Source organism: Bos javanicus, chromosome 7 (assembly GCF_032452875.1).
Source record: "Bos javanicus breed banteng chromosome 7, ARS-OSU_banteng_1.0, whole genome shotgun sequence".
Taxonomy (NCBI): Eukaryota; Metazoa; Chordata; class Mammalia; order Artiodactyla; family Bovidae; genus Bos; species Bos javanicus.
Window position 1 is genome coordinate 12,815,396 of NC_083874.1, and position 19,668 is coordinate 12,835,063.

The 19,668-nt window shown below is 44.2% G+C and overlaps 1 protein-coding gene across 12 annotated transcripts in view; it reads right to left on the bottom strand.

The window, feature by feature from the left end:
• Positions 1-499: 499 nt before the first annotated feature.
• LOC133250606 (mucin-16-like) overlaps positions 500-19,668 on the bottom strand; it is a 122,257-nt gene continuing 103,088 nt past the window's right edge. For 6 of the 12 annotated variants that reach the window (XM_061422031.1, XM_061422025.1, XM_061422028.1 and 3 more), the window contains 13 exons: positions 18,673-18,738; positions 17,228-17,349; positions 17,059-17,126; positions 16,729-16,901; positions 14,464-14,594; positions 13,684-13,751; positions 12,548-12,696; positions 9,672-9,835; positions 8,677-8,744; positions 7,071-7,237; positions 4,868-4,909; positions 4,555-4,634; positions 500-1,269 (listed from right to left, as the gene is read on the bottom strand). In XM_061422031.1, the coding sequence (XP_061278015.1) occupies positions 1,162-1,269; positions 4,555-4,634; positions 4,868-4,909; positions 7,071-7,237; positions 8,677-8,744; positions 9,672-9,835; positions 12,548-12,696; positions 13,684-13,751; positions 14,464-14,594; positions 16,729-16,901; positions 17,059-17,126; positions 17,228-17,349; positions 18,673-18,738 (1,406 nt within the window). In that variant the 3' untranslated portion in view covers positions 500-1,161. Of the gene's footprint in view, positions 1,270-4,554; positions 4,635-4,867; positions 4,910-7,070; positions 7,238-8,676; positions 8,745-9,671; positions 9,836-12,547; positions 12,697-13,683; positions 13,752-14,463; positions 14,595-16,728; positions 16,947-17,058; positions 17,127-17,227; positions 17,350-18,672; positions 18,739-19,668 lie in introns of those variants that run through there. The other 6 variants (XM_061422033.1, XM_061422026.1, XM_061422034.1 and 3 more) reach the window with 4 other exon arrangements.

Below are 19,668 nucleotides of genomic sequence, written 5' to 3' on the forward strand. Positions count from 1 at the left end.
TTTAATTTCTTGAGAGGTTATATGAAAATGACCCATTATAATTATCAATTTTCAGGTAAACTTTCTAATTTTCTTCCTTTGTTCACTATATTTTATGAGTCAAGATTATGTGCATATGAATCCAGGTGTTTTTTCTGCCAGGAAATTTTTCTTTTTTTTTTTTTTAGTTTTAATTTTGGTCATGTAGCTAATTTCTTAATTGTTCTTAATACCCAGAGGTTAAATCATGTGGGGTTTTTTTGTTTGTTTTTTGGCTGTGCTATAGAGCATGCAGGATCTTAGTTCCTGGACCAGGGATCGAACCTGGGCCTTCTGCACTGAGAGCATGTAGTCCTAGTCACTGGACCACCAGGCAAGCCTGGGATTTACAGTTTCTGAGAGTGAGGTATTAAACAGTAACAGAGAATCTACAGTATTAGCATCATGCCTGGGATGCTTTGAGCTGCATGTTGGGGAGTCTCTGCTTTAACCATTCAGTTAGATTCAGTGCAGAAAAAAATGAAAAAAGGGACTGTCTTTATTTTTTCTCTCAGATCTTTCCCCTGAGTTTTATTCATCTTTAAATTCGAAGTAGACTCTATCTCTCTAGAGTTTGCTGCCACTCTGGGATTCAGTCTTCCCAGACACCAAGACCCAGGGCTGACTGCAGAATCATGGCTGACCCACTCATTCCTCTTAGTCTATTTCCTACCTTAGAGGACCTGTGATGAAGGAAAGGAGTCAGTGAACATCCTGGTGAATCTGAACCTCAGAGAATAAAGTAGTTCACACGGAACTTGAGACTGCCAGGGCTTCGGGGAAGGGGGTGCAGAACATGGAGGAATAGAGATGGGGTGATGGCTGCCCAGGAGTCAAGGAGAGAGGTGTTCAGGGGGTGACTAGGAAGGTAAACCTCACTTAAGTGGGATGTCAATTTTGTTCTTTAGCCACGTCTGTGCCTATTTCACCAATCCTGGTGTCCCTGAGGGTGTGAACCCATCAGACAGAAGTTGCAGTTGTCTTCAGCGCAACGAAGGGGAGACCTTTTCTCTCAGTCCACTGTGAACCAGGTGGGGGCCAAGCCAAGAAAGGCCTGGAGGTTGTGTCCGACCAACGTGGTTTACTTCTGTTCCAGCCAACCTCCTCTGGAACCTGTCTGGGAAAAGGGGACTTGCGCAGGTCTCACTGCAGCTTCCTCAGGTCCAGATGTGGCAGGTAATAGCCCATGCTATCGGGCTGTAGCTGCTGAACCTCATAGTCTGCCTCCTTCTTCCGCTGGTGGACTCTGACCTGCGAGGGTGAACAGAGGGCTCAGAATGGACCAGTCGTCTAGCCAACTGTGGGAGGTTACAGGTGAAGGATACGGCCGCAACCACAGACACCTGCTGTGCCTGTGTTTTCTCTCAGCCTCTCCTTTTCCTGTCATTACCATAAATACCATAATTCTGCCATAGTATTATAAAATTTAGAACATTATTACTCAAATATTGCCATCACAGATGTCCTCATGAATATCTGGGGTACACAAAATTATTATGTATTATAAACTGTATATGATATTTTGAAAAAAAATGTTTAAAGTTTATTAGAATTAGACATCTTTCAAAGAATGAGAGTATGTAGTGGGGTTTTTTTGCCATTTACTTGAAATGTGATCAGTAATGTGCATGGTGGGTTCATTAGCTTTCAGCATCTGCTTGTAAATTTGGAATCAAATAACAGAAGGAATATATATTCCAAGTTATATATATATACATTTTAAATTATTGGATCATGGTGGTCTAGCTGCTAAGTCGTGTCTGACTCTTTCGACCCCATGGACTGTAGCCTGCCAGACTGCTCAGTCCGTGGTATTCTCCAGGCAAGAATACTGGAGTGGGTTGCCATTTCCTTCTCCAGGGGATCTTCCTGACCCAGGGATCGAACCTCAGTCTCCTGCATTGCGGGCAGATTCTTTACTGACTGAGCTACAAGGGAAGCCCCTTATTGGACCACAATTGTTCACAAATACTGGTTGTCTATATATTAGTTATTTTATCAGTCAGTTTTAGTAATATTAATACTGTCTTTAAAAATTTCCTGTACCTTTTTCATACTCTGATCATTTAGTAATATGTGACAGTACTTTGAAAAAATATTTATTTATGGCTGTGTTTTGTTACTGTGGTCTTTGTTACTATGCATGGGATTTCTCTAGTTGCGGTGAGTGGGAGTTAGGGCTGCTCTCTAATTGCAGTGCATGGGCTTCTCATTGCGGTGGCTTATCGTTGAAGCTCTTGAGCTCTAGAGCACAGACTGAGTAGTTGTGGTACATGGGCTTAGTTGCTCTGCGGCATCTGGGATCTTCCCTGACCAGGGGTTGGACCCATGTCCCCTGCATTGGCAGGCGGATTCTTAACCACTGGACCACCAGGAAAAGTCCTGCAGCATTACTTTTTTAATCAACTCACTTTACTAAAGAAAATAAAAATGCTGAATATTTTAGCTTTTGAACAAAATCATGTAAGCTTTTACATTATTATGAAAAATTGTATTATCCAATATTTTCTATTATTGTAAAGACTGTATAGACTCCAGAGAAGGTGATGGCACCCCACTCCAGTACTCTTGCCTGGAAAATCCCATGGATGGAGGAGCCTGATGGGCTGCTTTCACTTTTCACTGTCATGCATTGGAGAAGGAAATGGCAACCCACTCCAGTGTTCTTGCCTAGAGAATCCCAGGGACGGGGGAGCCTGGTGGGCTGCCGTCTATGGGGTCGTACAGAGTCCAACACGACTGAAGCTACTTAGCATATAGACTCCAGCTTCTAGTAATACATCATTGAGTGATTTGGACTAAATTTCTTATAAAGATAGGTAGAAAACTTAGATAGAATGAAAAAATGCCTATTTGAAACTTTTGGAGAACAAATAATGTTACTAGACTGGGATATATAAGATAATGGAGGCCCTGAGAAGGATCCTATTTGTAGGTAAACTGCATACATTTAAAGTGAATGATTTGATAAGTTTGGATTATAAACTTATTGAACCATTCCCTGTAATCAAAATTAGGAATGCTCATTATTCCCCCATTTTCCCTCATGTTCTTTTGTAATTCTTCCTCCCCTGCTATTTACAAACACATTCTTATTCCCAGACAACCACTGATCTGATTTCTATCCTCAGAGATTAATTAGTATTTTCCAGAGTTTGCTTATAAATGGAATCCTACAATAAGTATTCTTTTTCATCTAACTTCTTTCATTCAGCATATTCAAATTCAAATTATTTTGAGATTCATCATTGTATATGTTAATAATCCAGTATTATTGCTAAATAGTATTGAATTGTGTGAATATACCACACTTTGTTTACCCATTCACTTATTGATGGACTTCTTGGTTTGTTTTTTAGTTTTTGGCTAGCACCCCACTCCAGTACTCTTGCCTGGAAAATCCCATGGACGGAGGAGCCTGGTAGGCTGCAGTCCATGGGGTCGCTAAGGGTCGGACATGACTGAGCGACTTCACTTTCACGCATTGGAGAAGGAAATGGCAACCCACTCCAGTGTTCTTGCCTGGAGAATCCCAGGGACGGGGCAGCCTGGTGGGCTGCCGTCTATGGGGTCACACAGAGTTGGACACGACTGAGGTGACTTAGCAGCAGCAGCAGTGTAAATATTACTATGAACATTTGTGTACAAGTCTTTGTATAGATATGTGTTTTAATTTCTCTTAGACAAATTCCTAGGAGGGAATGGTTGCTCAGATATATGCAACTTTGAAAATTTATTTTTAATTGAAGTATAGTTGATTTACAATGTTGTGTTTGTTTCTGCTGTAGCAAAGTGACTTAGTTATACACACATATATACTTTAAAAATATTCTTTTTTATATTATGGTTTATCCCAGGATACTGGATATAGTTCCCTGTGTTAAAAAGTAGGATTTTGTTGTTTATCCATTCTATATGTAATACTGTGTGACTACTAACCCCAATGTGACATTTACTTATTTTTATTGTAATTGCTCTACAGTGCTATGTTACTTTCAGGCATGAGCAAAGTGAATCAACTACATGTATACATATATCCACTCTTTTTTAGATTTCCTTCCCATTTAGTGGAGAAGGGAATGGCAACCCACTCCAGTATTCTTGCCTGGAGAATTCCATGGACAGAGGAGCTTGGCGGGGCTACAGTCCATGGGGTCACAAAGAGTGGGACACGACTGAAGCAACTAACACTTTCACTTTCCCATTTAGGTCACCACAGAGCACCCAATGTAACTTTTAAAGATGCAGCCAAGCTATTTTCCACCAGCACTATAGGAGAGTTCCAGCTGCTTCATATCTTCACTGACACTTGTTAACGTCATTTTGATTTTAACCCTTCTCATGCATAATGGTATCTCATTATAACTTTCATTTACATTTCCCCAATGACAAATATTGTTAAGAAAAGGAAAAGGCAAACCCCTCACAGACTAAGAGAAAATATCTGCAAAACACATCCCTGCAGAGGACATATCCTTCTAATATATAAAAAGCTCTTACAACCTGATAGTAAGAGAACAACACCTCCTTGCTTACCAGGAAAAAGCTGATCAGGCCCATGATGAGCACCAGGAGTCCTGCCAGGCAGATGAGGATGATGGCCCAGAAGGGGAGGTCTGGGGAGACAAGTCCTGGTGTGAGACACCATCTATCATTCCTCCAGGGCCCTGCTTTTCCCTGCCCCCACGCTCCCCCGGCCCACCGACCCTGACTGTGCCTCAGAAATCCCAGTCTTGGGTTGACCAAGTTTCATCATCATCCAATACCCTGGGTATGTGGCTGTTTTCAATGAGGCAGAGAACCAGAATATTCCCTCTCCACCCTGGGCTACAGCATCTTTGAGGCTTACCAGAATTCTCAGTCACAACATCATTTCTGTTGGGAGAATACCCTGAAAGTGAATGAAATGGAGAATACATGTGAGTGTGTTTTACCCTTTTAAATAAAACTTTTCAAATATACAGACAAACAGAACCAAGTCATAAATATCCATCATCTAGAAGTAACAATATTTATTTCACACAGTTAAAACAATATTATTTGTTGTTTAGTCACTAAGTCGTGTCTGACTCTTTGTGATACCATGGACTGTAGCCCTCCAGGCTCCTATGGACAGAGAAGCCTGGTGGACTACAGTCCATGGGATTTTCTAGGCAAGAATACTGGAGTGCGTTGCCATTTCCTTCTCCAGGGGATCTTCCCCACCCAGGGATTGAACCTGTGTCTCTTCCATTGGCAGACAGATTCTTTACCACTAAGCTACCAAACAATATCATACCTAGTGTATAACTATTTGGCTTCCCAGGAAACGCTAGTGTAAAGAACCTGCCTGCCAATGCAGGAGATGGAAGTGATGGGGGTTTGATTCCTGCGTCAGGAAGATCCCTTGGAGAGGGGTACGACAACCCACTCCAGTATTCTTGGATGGAGAATCCCATTGATAGAGGAGCCTGGTGGGCTATAATCCACAGAGTCACAGAGTCGGACATGACTGACATGACTTAATAAGCACGCACGTATGTATAACTTATTAACACTTGCCACACTTGTTTCATCCCATAATTCCATTGAAATATTAAAGTCATGTCGACATAATGTTTCACCCCATTTTAGTTTGTATCACTGGAAAATGAGGATACTTTACTACATAATAACAAAGCCACAATCACACTACAAGAGTGTGATATTTCAAATCATACCTCTGGGAATGGATGGATGACTGGTGATGGACAGAACTATCTTATGCTAGTGAAGGGGAGAATGGGTCATAGGAGTTGACAAGACCATGGGCTCTCTCTAAATTTATAAATTCCTGCTCAAAAGCCTTCTGCCTATGAACACATTCACTCCCTTTTCCCTTTACTGAGTTTAATACTTATTTTCCAAGATTCACCTAGACTGTAATTTCCTCCAGGAAGCCTTCTGATTACCACTTCTAAGTGTGGATTGGTTCACATCAAATAATTCATTGTTTTCAACTGCCTATTCTTATTATTTCCAACTGTAACATAAACTATATGAGAAATGATTGGCACAGACTGGGGGAGGGTTGTAGGCCCCCCTTGCTGTACAACCTCTCCCTAGCCAAAATCTTTTTTCTTTTTAATTTTACTTATTTCTGATTTTAATTGAAGTATTCTTTTTAATTGGAGTAAAATTGCTTTACAATGTTGTATTAGTTTCTGCCTCACAACGAAATGAATCAACCATAAATATATGTATATGGCCCCCTCTCTCTTGGATCTTCCTTCCCATCTCTCCTCCCCAGGCAAATTCTTAAGATGTGCTGTGTGATATAAGCAGTGACAAGTGCCATTTTAAATTAAAATTAATTTTAATGAAGTAAAGTTTAAAAAAATCTGGTACTCTGTACTATTAAAATTCAGTAACCATAAAAGCCAGTCACAATAAGTGAAAGTGAAAGTCGCTCAGTTGTGTCTGACTCTGTGACTCCATGGCCTATACAGTCCATGGAATTCTCCAGGGCAGAATACAGGAGTGGGTAGCCTTTTCCTTCTCCAAGGGATCTTCCCAACCCAGGGATTGAACTCAGGTCTCCTGAATTGCGGGTGGATTCTTTACCAGCTGAGCCACCAGGGAAGTTCAAGAATACTGGAGTAGGTAGTCTACCCTACCCCTTCTCCAGCAGATCTTCCTGACCCGGGAATCAAACCAGGGTCTTCTGCATTGCAGGCAGATTCTTTACCAACTGAGCCATCAGGGAAGTCCTCAGTCACAATAACCATACTTCAAATATACTCAGGAGTCTCATGTGATGTATGCTCTGGGCAGCACAGGTATAGGACATTTCCATCATTAAGAAACTTCTACTGCATTATGCTGTCCAGGAGAGATGGCAAGTGTCTCCTGTGTCCCACTGGGTATTGTTTCTTCTCCCTCAGTGATGGGTAAAGTTTGGAAGACTGTGCCACCTCTGCCAGCCTGGGAAAGTTCAATGCTGACTCATCCTCAGGTCTCCAGACTCCCAGGAAAGCCCCTATGTGAGGAAGTTGGAAACCCTCACTCCTGCCCCCATGATCAGGGAGTCTTACCGTCCACAAGGAGACTGTTCCTGTCCAGGGTGAAATTCTGCAGCTGAGTACCATTCTTGGTCAGACGCAGGAATTCCTCATAGATGACAACTTGGTACGGACTCCGAGCCAAAAATGCGAAGTTACACTGAGCGTTTACCCCAGTGTGGTTGCTTGGAGAGACAGACCTGGAAGGACACCAGTATATGGAGTTCTACCCCCGTTCTAGGTTCTCTGCTGGCCCTGTCCAGGACAACTTTCTGCAATGATGTAAACATTTGTGTCTGCAGTATCCAGTCATTATTTGCCCCTTGTTACCAAGCACTTAAAATATGGCTACTGTGGGACTTCCCTGGTGGTCCAGTGGCTAAGACTCTGTGCTCCCAATGCAGGGGGCCTGAGTTCAATCCCGGGTCAGGGAATCAGATCCCATATGCCACAACTCAGAGTCTGCATGCCACAACTAAAACAGATTCCGCATGCTGCAATTAAGACACGGCAGTGGCTCAGATGGTGAGAATCTGCCTGCAATGTGGGAGACCCAGGTTCAGCCCCTGGGTCTGGAAGATCCCCTGGAGAAGGGAATGGCAACCCACTCCAGTATTCTTGCCCATGGAGAATTCCATGGACAGTCAAATAATAAATTTAAAAAAAAAAAAAAAGGGTGAATCTGCACATTATGAAAGCAAACCAGAAAGAAAGAAATCAAATTTGCCTCAAAAAGAAACATGACTAGTGTTAAGTGAGAAACTAAATGTCTCATTTTATTTAATTGGATTAATTTATAAATAAATAAGCACAACGAGAACATTTTGAAATGCTGGAGTAAGGACTCCCGAAAATCTGTAAAAGCAATGAGAACACTGGTAAACATGGCCAAAATCAACTTTTTCAGAAGTCTAGAAATTTACCAAAGGCTGGCAACAAGCCAAGCAGCATTCAGGTAAGAAAAAAATGTATCTTGGTAAACAGAGTCAATGTTATGGCATTATAGCTTGCACAGTTCTCATTCCACTCTCACAAGGGACTCAGTAACTGTGAAAGCCGGAAGGTTAGAACCAGTTGACTCATTAGCATGGATCTTCCTCATTCTTCCCTCACCCCCGCTAGCAAACAGTTTCCGTTCTCCCTCTAGGGATTTACTCTTCTGGACAATAGGCATTCCATTTTTATGAGAATCACATGCTGTGTGGTCTTTTGTGACTGATCTCTTTCATTAGAATAGTGTTCTTAAGAGGGAGATGAATATAGGCATAATTATGACTGATTTGCATTGTTATACAGCGGAAAACTGAAAGCATTAGTCGCTCAGTCGTGTCCAACTCCGCAAAACCTTGGACTGTAGCCTGCCAGGCTCCTCTGCCCATGGGATTTCCCAGGCAAGAATACTGGAGTGGGTTGCCATTTCCTCCTCCAGAGATCGAACGGGTGTCTCCTACAGCTCCTGCATTGCTAGGCAGATTCTTGACCACTGAGCCACCAGGGAAGCCCCAGTGTTTAGGTATCAGGTCTGTGTTCCTAGGGCTCTCTTCCATAACAGCTAGGAACTGAAAGACTGCAGCAGTGGGGACACTTCTAAAGGACAGTGCGAGTCTCCAAAGTGATCAGGTCCTGAGCTGGAACTCACCTGAATGCTGAAACTTCACAGTCAGAAAAATGAGTCTTGATGCTGCTGTTTCGGAAGAGCTGGTTGAGCTGAAAGATAGGGCAAAATTTCCTAGGTCAGAATCCATGACTCTGGCACTGGAGAATGCCAATTAGCCAATGAGTACACTGCCCCATTTATTTATTTTTCTGTTGGTCAAATGGTAAAGAATCTCCGCTGCCACTGCAGAGGGCACGGGTTCAATCCCTGGTCAGGGAACAGAGATCCTGCATGAGGCACAGTGCAACCAAGAAAACAAAAAATAAAAGAAAAACCAGCCCAGGTATGTACACCAAAGCATGTTCTGTTCCAGGATATTACTTGGGCTAGTAATTGAACTCGTCTATGGCTGTCTCTTCATTTGTCAAATGCGAATAAGAACCTATCTTTATGAACTATTAAAAAAAAAGAAGTCACCTTCTGGATAACCAACAAGGATCTACTGCATAGCACAGGGAAATACACATAATATTTTATAATAACCTACAATTGAAGATAATCTGAAGAAGGAGATATATATATATATATATATATATGAATTGCTATGCTGTATATCTGGAACTAACCCAATATTGTAAATCAACTATACTTCAATTAAAAAAATGTCCAGGGGACTTCCCCTGGTGGTCCAGTGGTTAAGAACTGCCTTCCAATGCAGGGGATACAGTTTTGATCCCTGGATGGGGAACTAAGATCCCATATGCTGCAGGGCAACAAAGCCCACAGGCTGCAACCGCTGAGCCCATGCACTCTGGAGCCCATGAGCCACAACTACAGACGTCTGTGTGCTACAATGAAGACCCAGCACCACCAAAATAAAATAAAAAATAAATAAAATTTAGAAATGTCCAGAGGCTAAACTGAAAAAAAATAAAGGTAAATGTGCACACTAAAATAAAAGGTCACCCTCTGACTCCTCGGTGTCCATAGGTCAGTCTCTGCAGAGGAACAGATTGGGCACAGAAGCCCATTCTTACCGCATCCTCAATATTTCTCTTGTTTGTCTGGTATTTGGGAGTGTCTGGCTGTTTCATGTCTTGAGAATAGAATAGGTTGGTGACAATGAAATTTAGCTGGACTTTCTGGAAACTGGGAGTGGTCGTTGGTTGGTCTGTGGGTAGGTGAATTGATGGCTCTGCTTCTAGAATAAAAGGAAAGTGAAAGTTCCCATTAGGGTAAGTTTTCAACAAAGAAGTCATTAGAGTCAGTCTACTTATTCCTGGCACTGTGGACTGAGCTAGGTTTTTAAAAGTGTGTAACAGGAACTTCTCTGGTCCCCGAGTGGTTAAAGATCTGCCTTGCAATGCAGGGGATGGGGATTTGACCCCTGGTAAGATCTCACATACCGTGGGGCAACGAAGCCCACTTGATGCAAAAGAGAAGCCAGTATGCTGCAACTAGAGAAAGCCTGCGTGTGCAGTGAAGACGACCCAGGGCAGCCCCGCCCCCGCCGCCAAAAAGAGTAGGCTATAATAAAAAAGAATGAAATAATACCATTTGCAGCAACATGGATGGCATAGAGATGATCATACTAAGTGAAGTAAGTCAAAAAAAGAAAGACAAATGCCATATGATACTACTTATATGTGGAATCTAAAATATGATATAAATCAACATATCTATTAAACAAAATCAGACTCACAGACATAGAAAACAGACTAGTAGCTGCCAAGGGGGAAGGAGATAGAGGAGGGAGGGAATGGAGTTTGGGATTAGCAGAGGCAAGCTATTATATATAAAATGGATAAACCGCAGGCCCTACTGTATAACAGGGAACTATTAATATATTCAATTGTCTGTGACAGACTCTAATGGAAAAGAATATGAAAAAGGAAAATACATATGTGTATATGTTCTTGTTGCTTAATCGCTATGTCATGTCCGATTCTTTTGCGATACCATGGACTGCAGCCTTTCCAGGCTCTTCTGTCCATGGGATATCCCAGGCAGGAATACAGGAGTGGGTTTTCATTTTCTTCTCCAGGGTCTTCCTAACCTGGGGATCAAACCCATGTCTCCTGCAATGGCAGGCAGATTCTTCATCACTGAGTCACCTGGAAAGCCCATATATAACTGAATCGTTTTACTGTATTGAAGAGGGTAACACAGCATTGTAAATCAACTGCACTTCAGGGAAATTTTTTTAAAAATTGGCTACTGAAGACCATCTGTCCACCTTGAGTCCATTCATCTGTCTGCCTGTCCAGCTGTCCACTAAGCATTGTGAGAGTTCACAAGGTTGGGGGGAAGAGGAGATTTCTCTGGAGCAGTTGGCAGGTGCTGACCATTCCAGTGGGCATCCATCATCTTTGCTGATCTAGGTCCCTAATATGTCTTTCTCCCCCTCCCCAATCATTGACCTGGTAGAGGAGAATCACCAGAGGACAAGCTTTCTAAAGTAGAACTCTGAGTGTGCCATGTTCCTCCCCAAACCATTCCAGTGCCCAGGAAAGTCTCTGCCCACATCTTTAGCCACAGTTGTCACCCATCTTATGTCAAGGTGTATGCTCCAGCCACACCAAACTCCTTATAGCCTCCTTCAATGACATGCTCTATCTTCTAGGTTACAGACACATGTGGCTCAACTCCCTATTTCTTCCCTTCAGCTAAGTCCTATTCTCCTTCAGATCTGTTTCTTCATCACTTCCTCTAGAAAACTTTCCAAGAGAAAGCGGTGTAATCCTTCTTTGGAATTCCCACAGACTTTCAAAATTCCTCTGTCATAGCAGCAATTACAATGTATCATCAGTGCCTATTTATTTTCATGATATATACATTTAATGAATAAATGAATGAATCAACCAATGTATGACTCATAACAGCCTAACAAGGAAACCCAGGATCCTTCCCATTTTGGGTTAGAAAAACTGACATGTGAAATAATCATTCTGTTGGTTACAATTGCTGGATTTTCTCTTCCTGTCTCCTGTTGGATGACATTGCCATGAGTCATCAGCATGGGCTTCCAGAAAGCCTCTCCTTTTTCCTCTGTAGCCTCTATCCATGTCGCTCATATCCAGAAGCCCTATCCTTCTTCATAAAACCATCTTTTGGACTTCCCTCATGGTCCAGTGGGTAAGATTCTGACTGCCAATGCAGGGACCCCTTGGTCTGGGAAGATCCCACATGCCGTGGGGCAACTAAGCCCGCGCACACATCACAACTACTGAGCCCATGCTCTGGAGCCTGACAGCTGCAACTACTGAAGTCCAGGTGCCTAGAGCATATGCTTTACAACGAGAGAAGCCACCACAAGGAGAAGCCTGCACATTGCCACTAAGAGTAGCCCCCGCTCGCTGCAACTAGAGAAAGCCCACTCAGCAATGAAGACCCAGCGCAGCCAAAAATAAATAAAATTTTTAAAAAGACTAAGAATATACAGTAGTCATGTACGGATGGAAGAATTGGACCATAAAGAACACTGAGCACCAAAGAATTGATGCTTTCGAACTGTGGTGCTGGAGAAGACTCTTGAGAGTCCTCTGGACAGCAAGGAAATCAAACCAGTCAACCCTACAGGAAATCAACCCTGAATATTCATTGGAAGAACTGATGCTGAAGCTGAAGCTCCAATACTTTGGCCACCTGATGCGAAGAGCTGACTCATTGGAAGAGACCCTGATGCTGGGAAAGATTGAGAGCAAGAGGAGAAGGGGGCAACAGAGGATGAGATGGTTGGATGGCATCACTGACTCAATGGACATGAGTTTGAGCAAACTCCGGGAGATGGTGAAGGATAGGGAAGCCTGAGGTCATAAAGAATCAGTTGGACATGACTTAGCGACTGAACAACAACAAAAGAATTTTTAAAAATACCTTTTCCAGCCATGACATATCCCCCTCTATGTCCCACCTGTCACATGCACATCTGTCAGCTGGTAGGTGGCACCCAGCCAGTGGGATGAGGCGTTCAGGGTCTTGTCTAGAAATACTTGCTTCACCATGCTGGAGTCCACTCTGGAGGAGAACTGGGCCTTGATGGTGACCGATATGGGATCCAACCTGGGAACAGAGACCATGGGATCTCAGCCAGCACCCAACACCAGCAGTGTGTCCTGAGTTCCTGCTTTGTAGACTCAAAGACCTAAGGGTAAGCACCGCAGTATCTGACTGCCTTCTTGCTCCAGGCAAGGGAAGAGACCCTGACCAAAAAGGGAAATGCTTCTAGGAGTTAGGAAGAGAAGCAATAACAGTAACAATAATGAATGTCTGTTGTGGACCTCTAAGAAGTGACTTCCACAGTCCTTCCCGGTCACTCTGGTAGAAGCTATAATTACAATCTGTTGTTTAGTCCTGTCCAACTCTTTGTGACCCCATGAACTGCAGCTCAATAGGCTCCTCTGTGGGATATTCCAAGCAAGAATACTGGAGTGGGTTGCCATGTCCTTCTCCAGGGGCTCTTCCTAACCCAGAGATTGAACCCAAGTCTCCTGCATTGGCAGGTGGATTCTTTACCACTGAGCCCCCAGGGAAGCCTATTTTTATCATTATCCCCATGTTAAAGACAAAGGAACTGAAATTACTAATTTTCAAAGTCAGCAGCATGTCCCATGATCCTCCCTCTCTCTAGTAGAGATGTCCTAGGCCTCTACTCATCCTTCAGAGATGTGAGTTCAAACCCAACTTCTGTGCCTCAGTTTTCCCATGCGAACGTGTGGGATGCACATATTGCATCTCTCATGCGAGAATGTTAAGAAAATGAAATGAGATGATCGTGCATGACAGTACTCAACAGGCAGCCTGGCCATGGTAAATATTATTAGATTACTATTAGCTGAAAGTTGAAGGAGGTGGGTGCAGGGAGATGGTGGGTCCATGAGGGTAAGCCTTTTCCTGTACCCCAAAGACCTATGGAAGGAGATGGTAAGCTGTCAGGGATGTGGGAAGAATGGGCACCATGTCAATGACTTCCAGTCCAAGGATGTGCCAGCCAGTGCTCAGAGCCTTGAGCTGCCATCTCAGCCAATGCTTTCAGTCTCCTCAACTTACGTCAAGTTGGTGACCAGGCAGGAGAGGAATACGCCTTGTAGCTGGCTGCTTCTGTAGAGTTTGGTGACCTAGAATAAAGGGGAGGGAGGCTGGGTGAGATGGAGGTCTCTTGGGGCTGGAGGGCGCCACTGGAGCCAGAGAGGAACAAACACAGGTCTTGAAGCAAGGGAGGCCTCAGTTCTGATCCTGGTTCTGCCCTTAACTCCATTGTGTGCCCTTAGGCACAATGTTCCCTTTTCTGAGCCTCAATTTTCCCATCTGAAAAGTGGGGCAGCCGCTAGGGTACCAACTCTGGAATCTGAAATAACCTAGAACATGTAGGTAAAGGGAAGAGTTGAAACAATCACTTAATAGATGCAGGGCAGGACTTGTCTGGTGGATAAGAATTCACCTGCCAATGCAAGGGATATGGATTCGATCCCCAGTTAGGGAAGATTGCATATGCTGCAGAGCAGCTAAGACTACGCCACAACTACTGAACCCGTGCTCTGGAGCCCAGGAGCCACAACTACTGAAGCCTGTACACCAAGAGCCTGTGCTCCACAACAAGAGAAGCCGCCGCAGTGAAAAGCCCGTGCACCATGACAATGAGTAACCCCCACCTGCCGCAACTAGAGAAAGCCCGAGTGCAGCGATGAAGACCTAGCACAACGAAAAATAAAATATAATAATAATAAACATGGAAGGGGAATAGCTTAGAAAAATAGATGCATGTCAGACTGAGGAATGAGAGGGGCACTCAGGGTAAGGAGAGATGGGAGGGGCGAGAAAGACCCCCACCTTGTCACTGATGTCCCACAGCAGGGCGATGTACTCTGATGATGTGGGGTCTTGGTTGCTGAGATTCCAGTTGATGATGTGGAAATTTAGCTGGTATTCCCTCTGGATAGATAAACTCTGGGGTGCATAGCCTGGAGCCACAGAGAGGAAGAAAAGACCGACAAAGACTCAACTTTTAGCATAGAGACATGTTGGCCCAGGGGACACCTTACCTACTACCATCATAATCAAAATCAGGTCCATGTGTTGGAGACCGTAGGGGTTCTTGAATGGAAAGTCACCCCATAGAGGAGGAAAACTGGAATTTTATAAGAAATCTCCTGAGCTGAGCTTTTCTGCTTGAGCTTATGCAGTTCCTGCTTCCTGGAATGCTCTTCCACCCTCCTCTTTTCCAGGAAAACTCCTATTCCTACTTCAGGAGCCCATTGAGATGGAGCTCAATAAGAGCAGGCACTCATCTGTCTTGTTCTTGTCATGTCCAGTGCCTAGTATAGTTTCAGGCACATAATATCCTCCTCCAGGAAGCACTCCTTGACTTGCCCTGCCTCTGCACTCCCATGGCACCCTGTTAATAATAGTGTCTCTGCCTTTTCTGTGTCCCCAAGTAGTATTTTTTTAAAGTTTATTTTATTGAAATGTAGTTGATTTAAAATATTGTGTTAACTTCTACTGTGCATGCGTGCGTGCTCAGTCGCCTCAGTCGTGTCTGACTTTTTGCGACCCTGTGAACTCTAGCCCACCAGGCTCCTCTGGCCATGGGATTCTCCAGGCAAGAATACTGGGTTGCCGTGCCCTCCTCCAGAGGATCATCCTGACCCAGGGATCGAACTCAGGTCTCCCGCATTGCAGGCAGATTCTTTACTGCTGAGCCACCAGGGAAGCCCAATTTCTGCTGTACAGCACAGTAATTCAGTTATATATATATCTTTCACATTCTTTTCTATTATGGTTTGTCCCAGGATATTGAATATAGTTCCCTGTGGTATAAACTAGGATCTTGTCGTTTACCCATTCGATATATGATAGTTTGCATCTGCGAACCAAACTCCCACTGGATCTCTCCCCCATTCCCCTCCCCTTGGCAACCGTAAGTCTGTCCCCTGGGAGTCTGTTTCTGTTTCATACATACTTTCATTTGTGTCCTATTTTAGATTTCACATATAAGTTATATCATATGGTATTTGCCTTTGTCTTTCTGACTTACCTTACTTGTGTCCCTAAGTAATCTTTAATTCCCTTGATTATGACTTTTTCAGGATTAGAACTTGTGTATTCTATCTCCATGCCCAGAATATGGCTTGGTACAGAATGGTCATGCATATGAGTTTGTTGAATGAATGAATGTGAATTGCAATGGATCCCCAAATATTAGGACTGAGATACTCAACTTGCATTTGTTCACTCATTCATTGGGTATTACAAGGTACCAACATATTAAGAATAGGATCCAGTGCCATGTTAAACAAACACTAATTCTGTAGAGTTTGAACCATTAAATAATTGCTGCAAAGTGTGATAAGTGTTGGGCTTCCTAGGTGGTGCTAGTCAAAGAACCCGCCTGCCAATGCATAAGAGCCCTGGGTTCAATCCCTGAGATGGGAAGATCCCCTGGAGGAGGGCATGGCAACCCACTCCAGTATTCTTGCCAGGAGAATCCCATGGACAGAAGAGCTTGGTGGGCTGCAGTCTATGGGGTTGCAAAGAGTCAGACGTGACTGAAGCAACTGAGCACGCATGCATGTGATAAGTGTTGGTTTGGTGCTCAGCTAGGAACAATGGGACCATGTCCAGCAGGGTTTCTCATCCTCAGAACCACTGAAATTTGAGGCTATATAATTCTTGGTGGTGAGGGTCTGCTGTGCATTGAAGGATATTGGTTACATTCTTGGCCTTTATCCACTAGATGCCAGGAGCACCCTCCCCTACTGTGGTAATCAAAAATGTCTCCAGACACTGCTGAGTATCTCTCAGTGGGGCAGAAATCACCTCCAGGTATGAACCACTGCCATGGAAGAACCTTGCATTGAACTTCAGTCCCAAGAGATCCCATGGGTTAGACATTTTGGTTTTGAATGAAAATTCATTGACATTCATTTGGTCAAAGAATGTCATGCTACTTTCCTGAACTGACAAGGAAGACCAATCCCATGGAGGTTTGGAAGGTGCTCCCCAGACAGAACTTGGGCTGACTTGTTCAAGAGGAAATAAAACAGAACAGGGACAAGTAGTGATCGCTGTTAATACAAATTCAGCATAAACACTCACCATTGATGAAGAGGCTGTCCTTGACCAAAGTGTAGAAGCCCAGCTGGGTGACACCATGGGTCAGTTGGCTCAGCTCCCAGTAAAGCTGCTCTATGTCCAGCCTGTGGCCCATGGGGTCAGGGTGGTAGGTGCAGACGACATACACGCTGGTGGCTGCACTATCCTTCTCAGGTCTAGGGAGAGGGAGGTGGGAACTCAAAAGACAAGTCTTGAAACCTCTGGGTGTGGGGCCCAGAAGAGGGAGAAGCAAATGAGAGGTCAGTGGGAAGACAGAGAGGGGTGGACACCAAAAGTGTTCTTTACTGGCAAATACTCAGGAAAAGGAATTACTTGAGGGAGATCAGTCTGCAACTTGAGTAGAAGGGGCCCAGGCTGCTCTTCTGGAACAAGGATCCAAGCTGGGGAGACAGGAGAAAGATGATGAGCAGAAAGGACAGGCACTGGGGCAGAGGATACATGGGAGTGATCCCACCAGTGGTTGCTGGGACCAGCATCTCACCAGGCGATGCAGGATCATCTTGGTGGAGTTGAACATGGCGAAACCACTGCTCATGTCTGATGAGTATGGAAGGTTGGTGATGGTGAAGTTAAGTGTGAGGGCCTTCAGGTTGTATCCCATAGCTGCGATAAGAGAGGGGGATAGATGGTTACCACTGAGAGCTGACCTGGAACCACATCAGAGTTCCATATTCATTGTAATTGGTTGTCTTCCAGTAGCACTACCACCCACCAAGTCAAAACCAGTGTTATCTGTTCAGCTCCTCCTCCCTCATCTCCAGTTAATACCAGTTGTACTTGCAGAACAGTTCCTGCATACATCCCCTCTCTCCATCCCTGTCGCAGCTCAGGTTTTATCTTCTCCGACCTGAACTGACACCCCAGCAGCCTCGCTGCATGCCCTTACTAACGGATGTTCTCTACACCGAACAGTAGAAGAAATTTTCTTAAATAAAAACCTGACTATTGTCACCACTGTTCTAGGACCACTTGTGGCTCCCTATGGCCTTCAGCACGAAGTTCAACTTTTTTGATCTGGCACTCAAAGTCCTTCTTAATCTGGTTCTTGCCAACCTTTTAGCTGAATGTGTCCATTTACTTCATCTACACCAGGGCTTCCCTGGTGGCTCAGACAGTAAAGAATCTGCCTGAAATGCAGGAAACCCAGGTTCAGTCCTTGAGTCTGGAATAACCCCTGGAGAAGGGATAGCTACCCACTCCAGTATTCTTGCCTGGAGAATTCCATGGACAGAGGAGCCTGGTGGGCTACAGTCCCTGGGGTCACAAAGAGTCAATGTGACTGAGCAACTAAGGGATCCATCTACTCCAGCTTAAGCTTTAAACTTCATGCAAACCAAATCCCTCTCAGTTCTCCCCATACGCTATGCTGTTTTTGACCACTGACATTTTTGCTCATGGAATCCCACCAGCCAGAAAAACTTCTCATTCCCTATTTGCCTGGATGGCTCTTACTTTTACTTAAAGACTCAGGTCATATGAAAGTTTCTCCAGAAACCCTTTCCCTTCTAAATACCAGTTGTACTTGCAGAACAGTTCCTGCATACATCCCCTCTCTCCATCCCTGTCACAGCTCAGGTTTTATCTTCTCTGACCTGAACTGACACCCCAGCAGCCTCACTGCATGCCCTTACTAACGGATGTTCTCTACACTGAACAGTAGAAGAAATTTTCTTAAATAAAAACCTGACTATTGTGCCAGGGGCCTTTCCCCAAGACATACATTATAACAGTCTGTTAGTCACAAGAGTGGGGGCTCCATGAGGGCCAGCATCAGACTGAATTGTTGGTATAATCTTTGAGATAAAAGCATGATTGCCCTAAAGCCAGAACTGCACACCCTGGCCTCCCAGCTCCTATGTTACAATTGGCCGGTGCATATGTGGGGCTGGAGAGCTTCTCTTGGGAAGGAAAAGGGGCCTCCGATACCTGTGGTGGATTCTGGTTGCACAGGTGATGGTGAAGTAGGAAGGAACGTGGTAGCTGGTGCAGGAGCTGTGGAAAGGGGAGGTATTAGGGAGGAACAGAGCCCACCCCCAGACTTGGAGAAGCCCCCCAGGCTCACCTGGGCTGTATAAATGGTTGTCCAAGCACAACCATTCATAGGTTTACCGTTAATGAGTGAGAGCAAAGGAATCATTGGGTAAGTAGAGGGATGAACAAACCTGTGAATGAAATGAACCCAAGAGAGTGGGTAAACAACAGAGAGACTGAACAAAGAGGACAGACAGATGGAAGGGCAGAAATATGGACAGATGGATGGGATACCTGGATGATCAGAAGAAGAATGGACAAAAGGAGGATCAAAGAGAAGGAAGGAAGGATAAACACAAGGAAGAAAAGTTGAGAGACAGATGGAAGTGCAGAAGGAAAGAAGGAAAAACAGGTGTATAGGCAGAAGGATGTTTGGATGGATGAATGGATAGATGGATGGATGGATGGATGGAAGGAAGAAAGGGAGGGAAGGGGGAAGGGAGGAAGAGGTCTGAGAGCAGGTATAACTGGGAGGATGGAAGAAAGGATTGGTGAAAAGATAGGTGAAGTGATCACTACAAGCGTGAATGGACCGATATGGCCAAACCGCTGAGTAGCCACTAGAGCTTGCACCTTGACACTATGACCCTTTCTGCCTCTCCTATAAAAGATTTTGTTATTAGGAGTCAGAGACTACAAGGTCATTATATAACCTCAGCCCTTATTACTGTAGGGAATGCTCATTCAATTTCTTCTTCCAACCCAGAAGGGTGTGGAAAATTTGGAAAGCCAATACCATGGCTGTGGGTCCCAAAAAGAGACCAAGGACTCATCATCCTTTCTCCCACTGACACTTTGTCCGCACTCAGGAGACGCAACCTGAGTTTGAGGCAAGCTCCCTTTGTCAGTGAGAAGAAAAGTTAGGTTCAAGACCACTGGAGGTTGAAATGG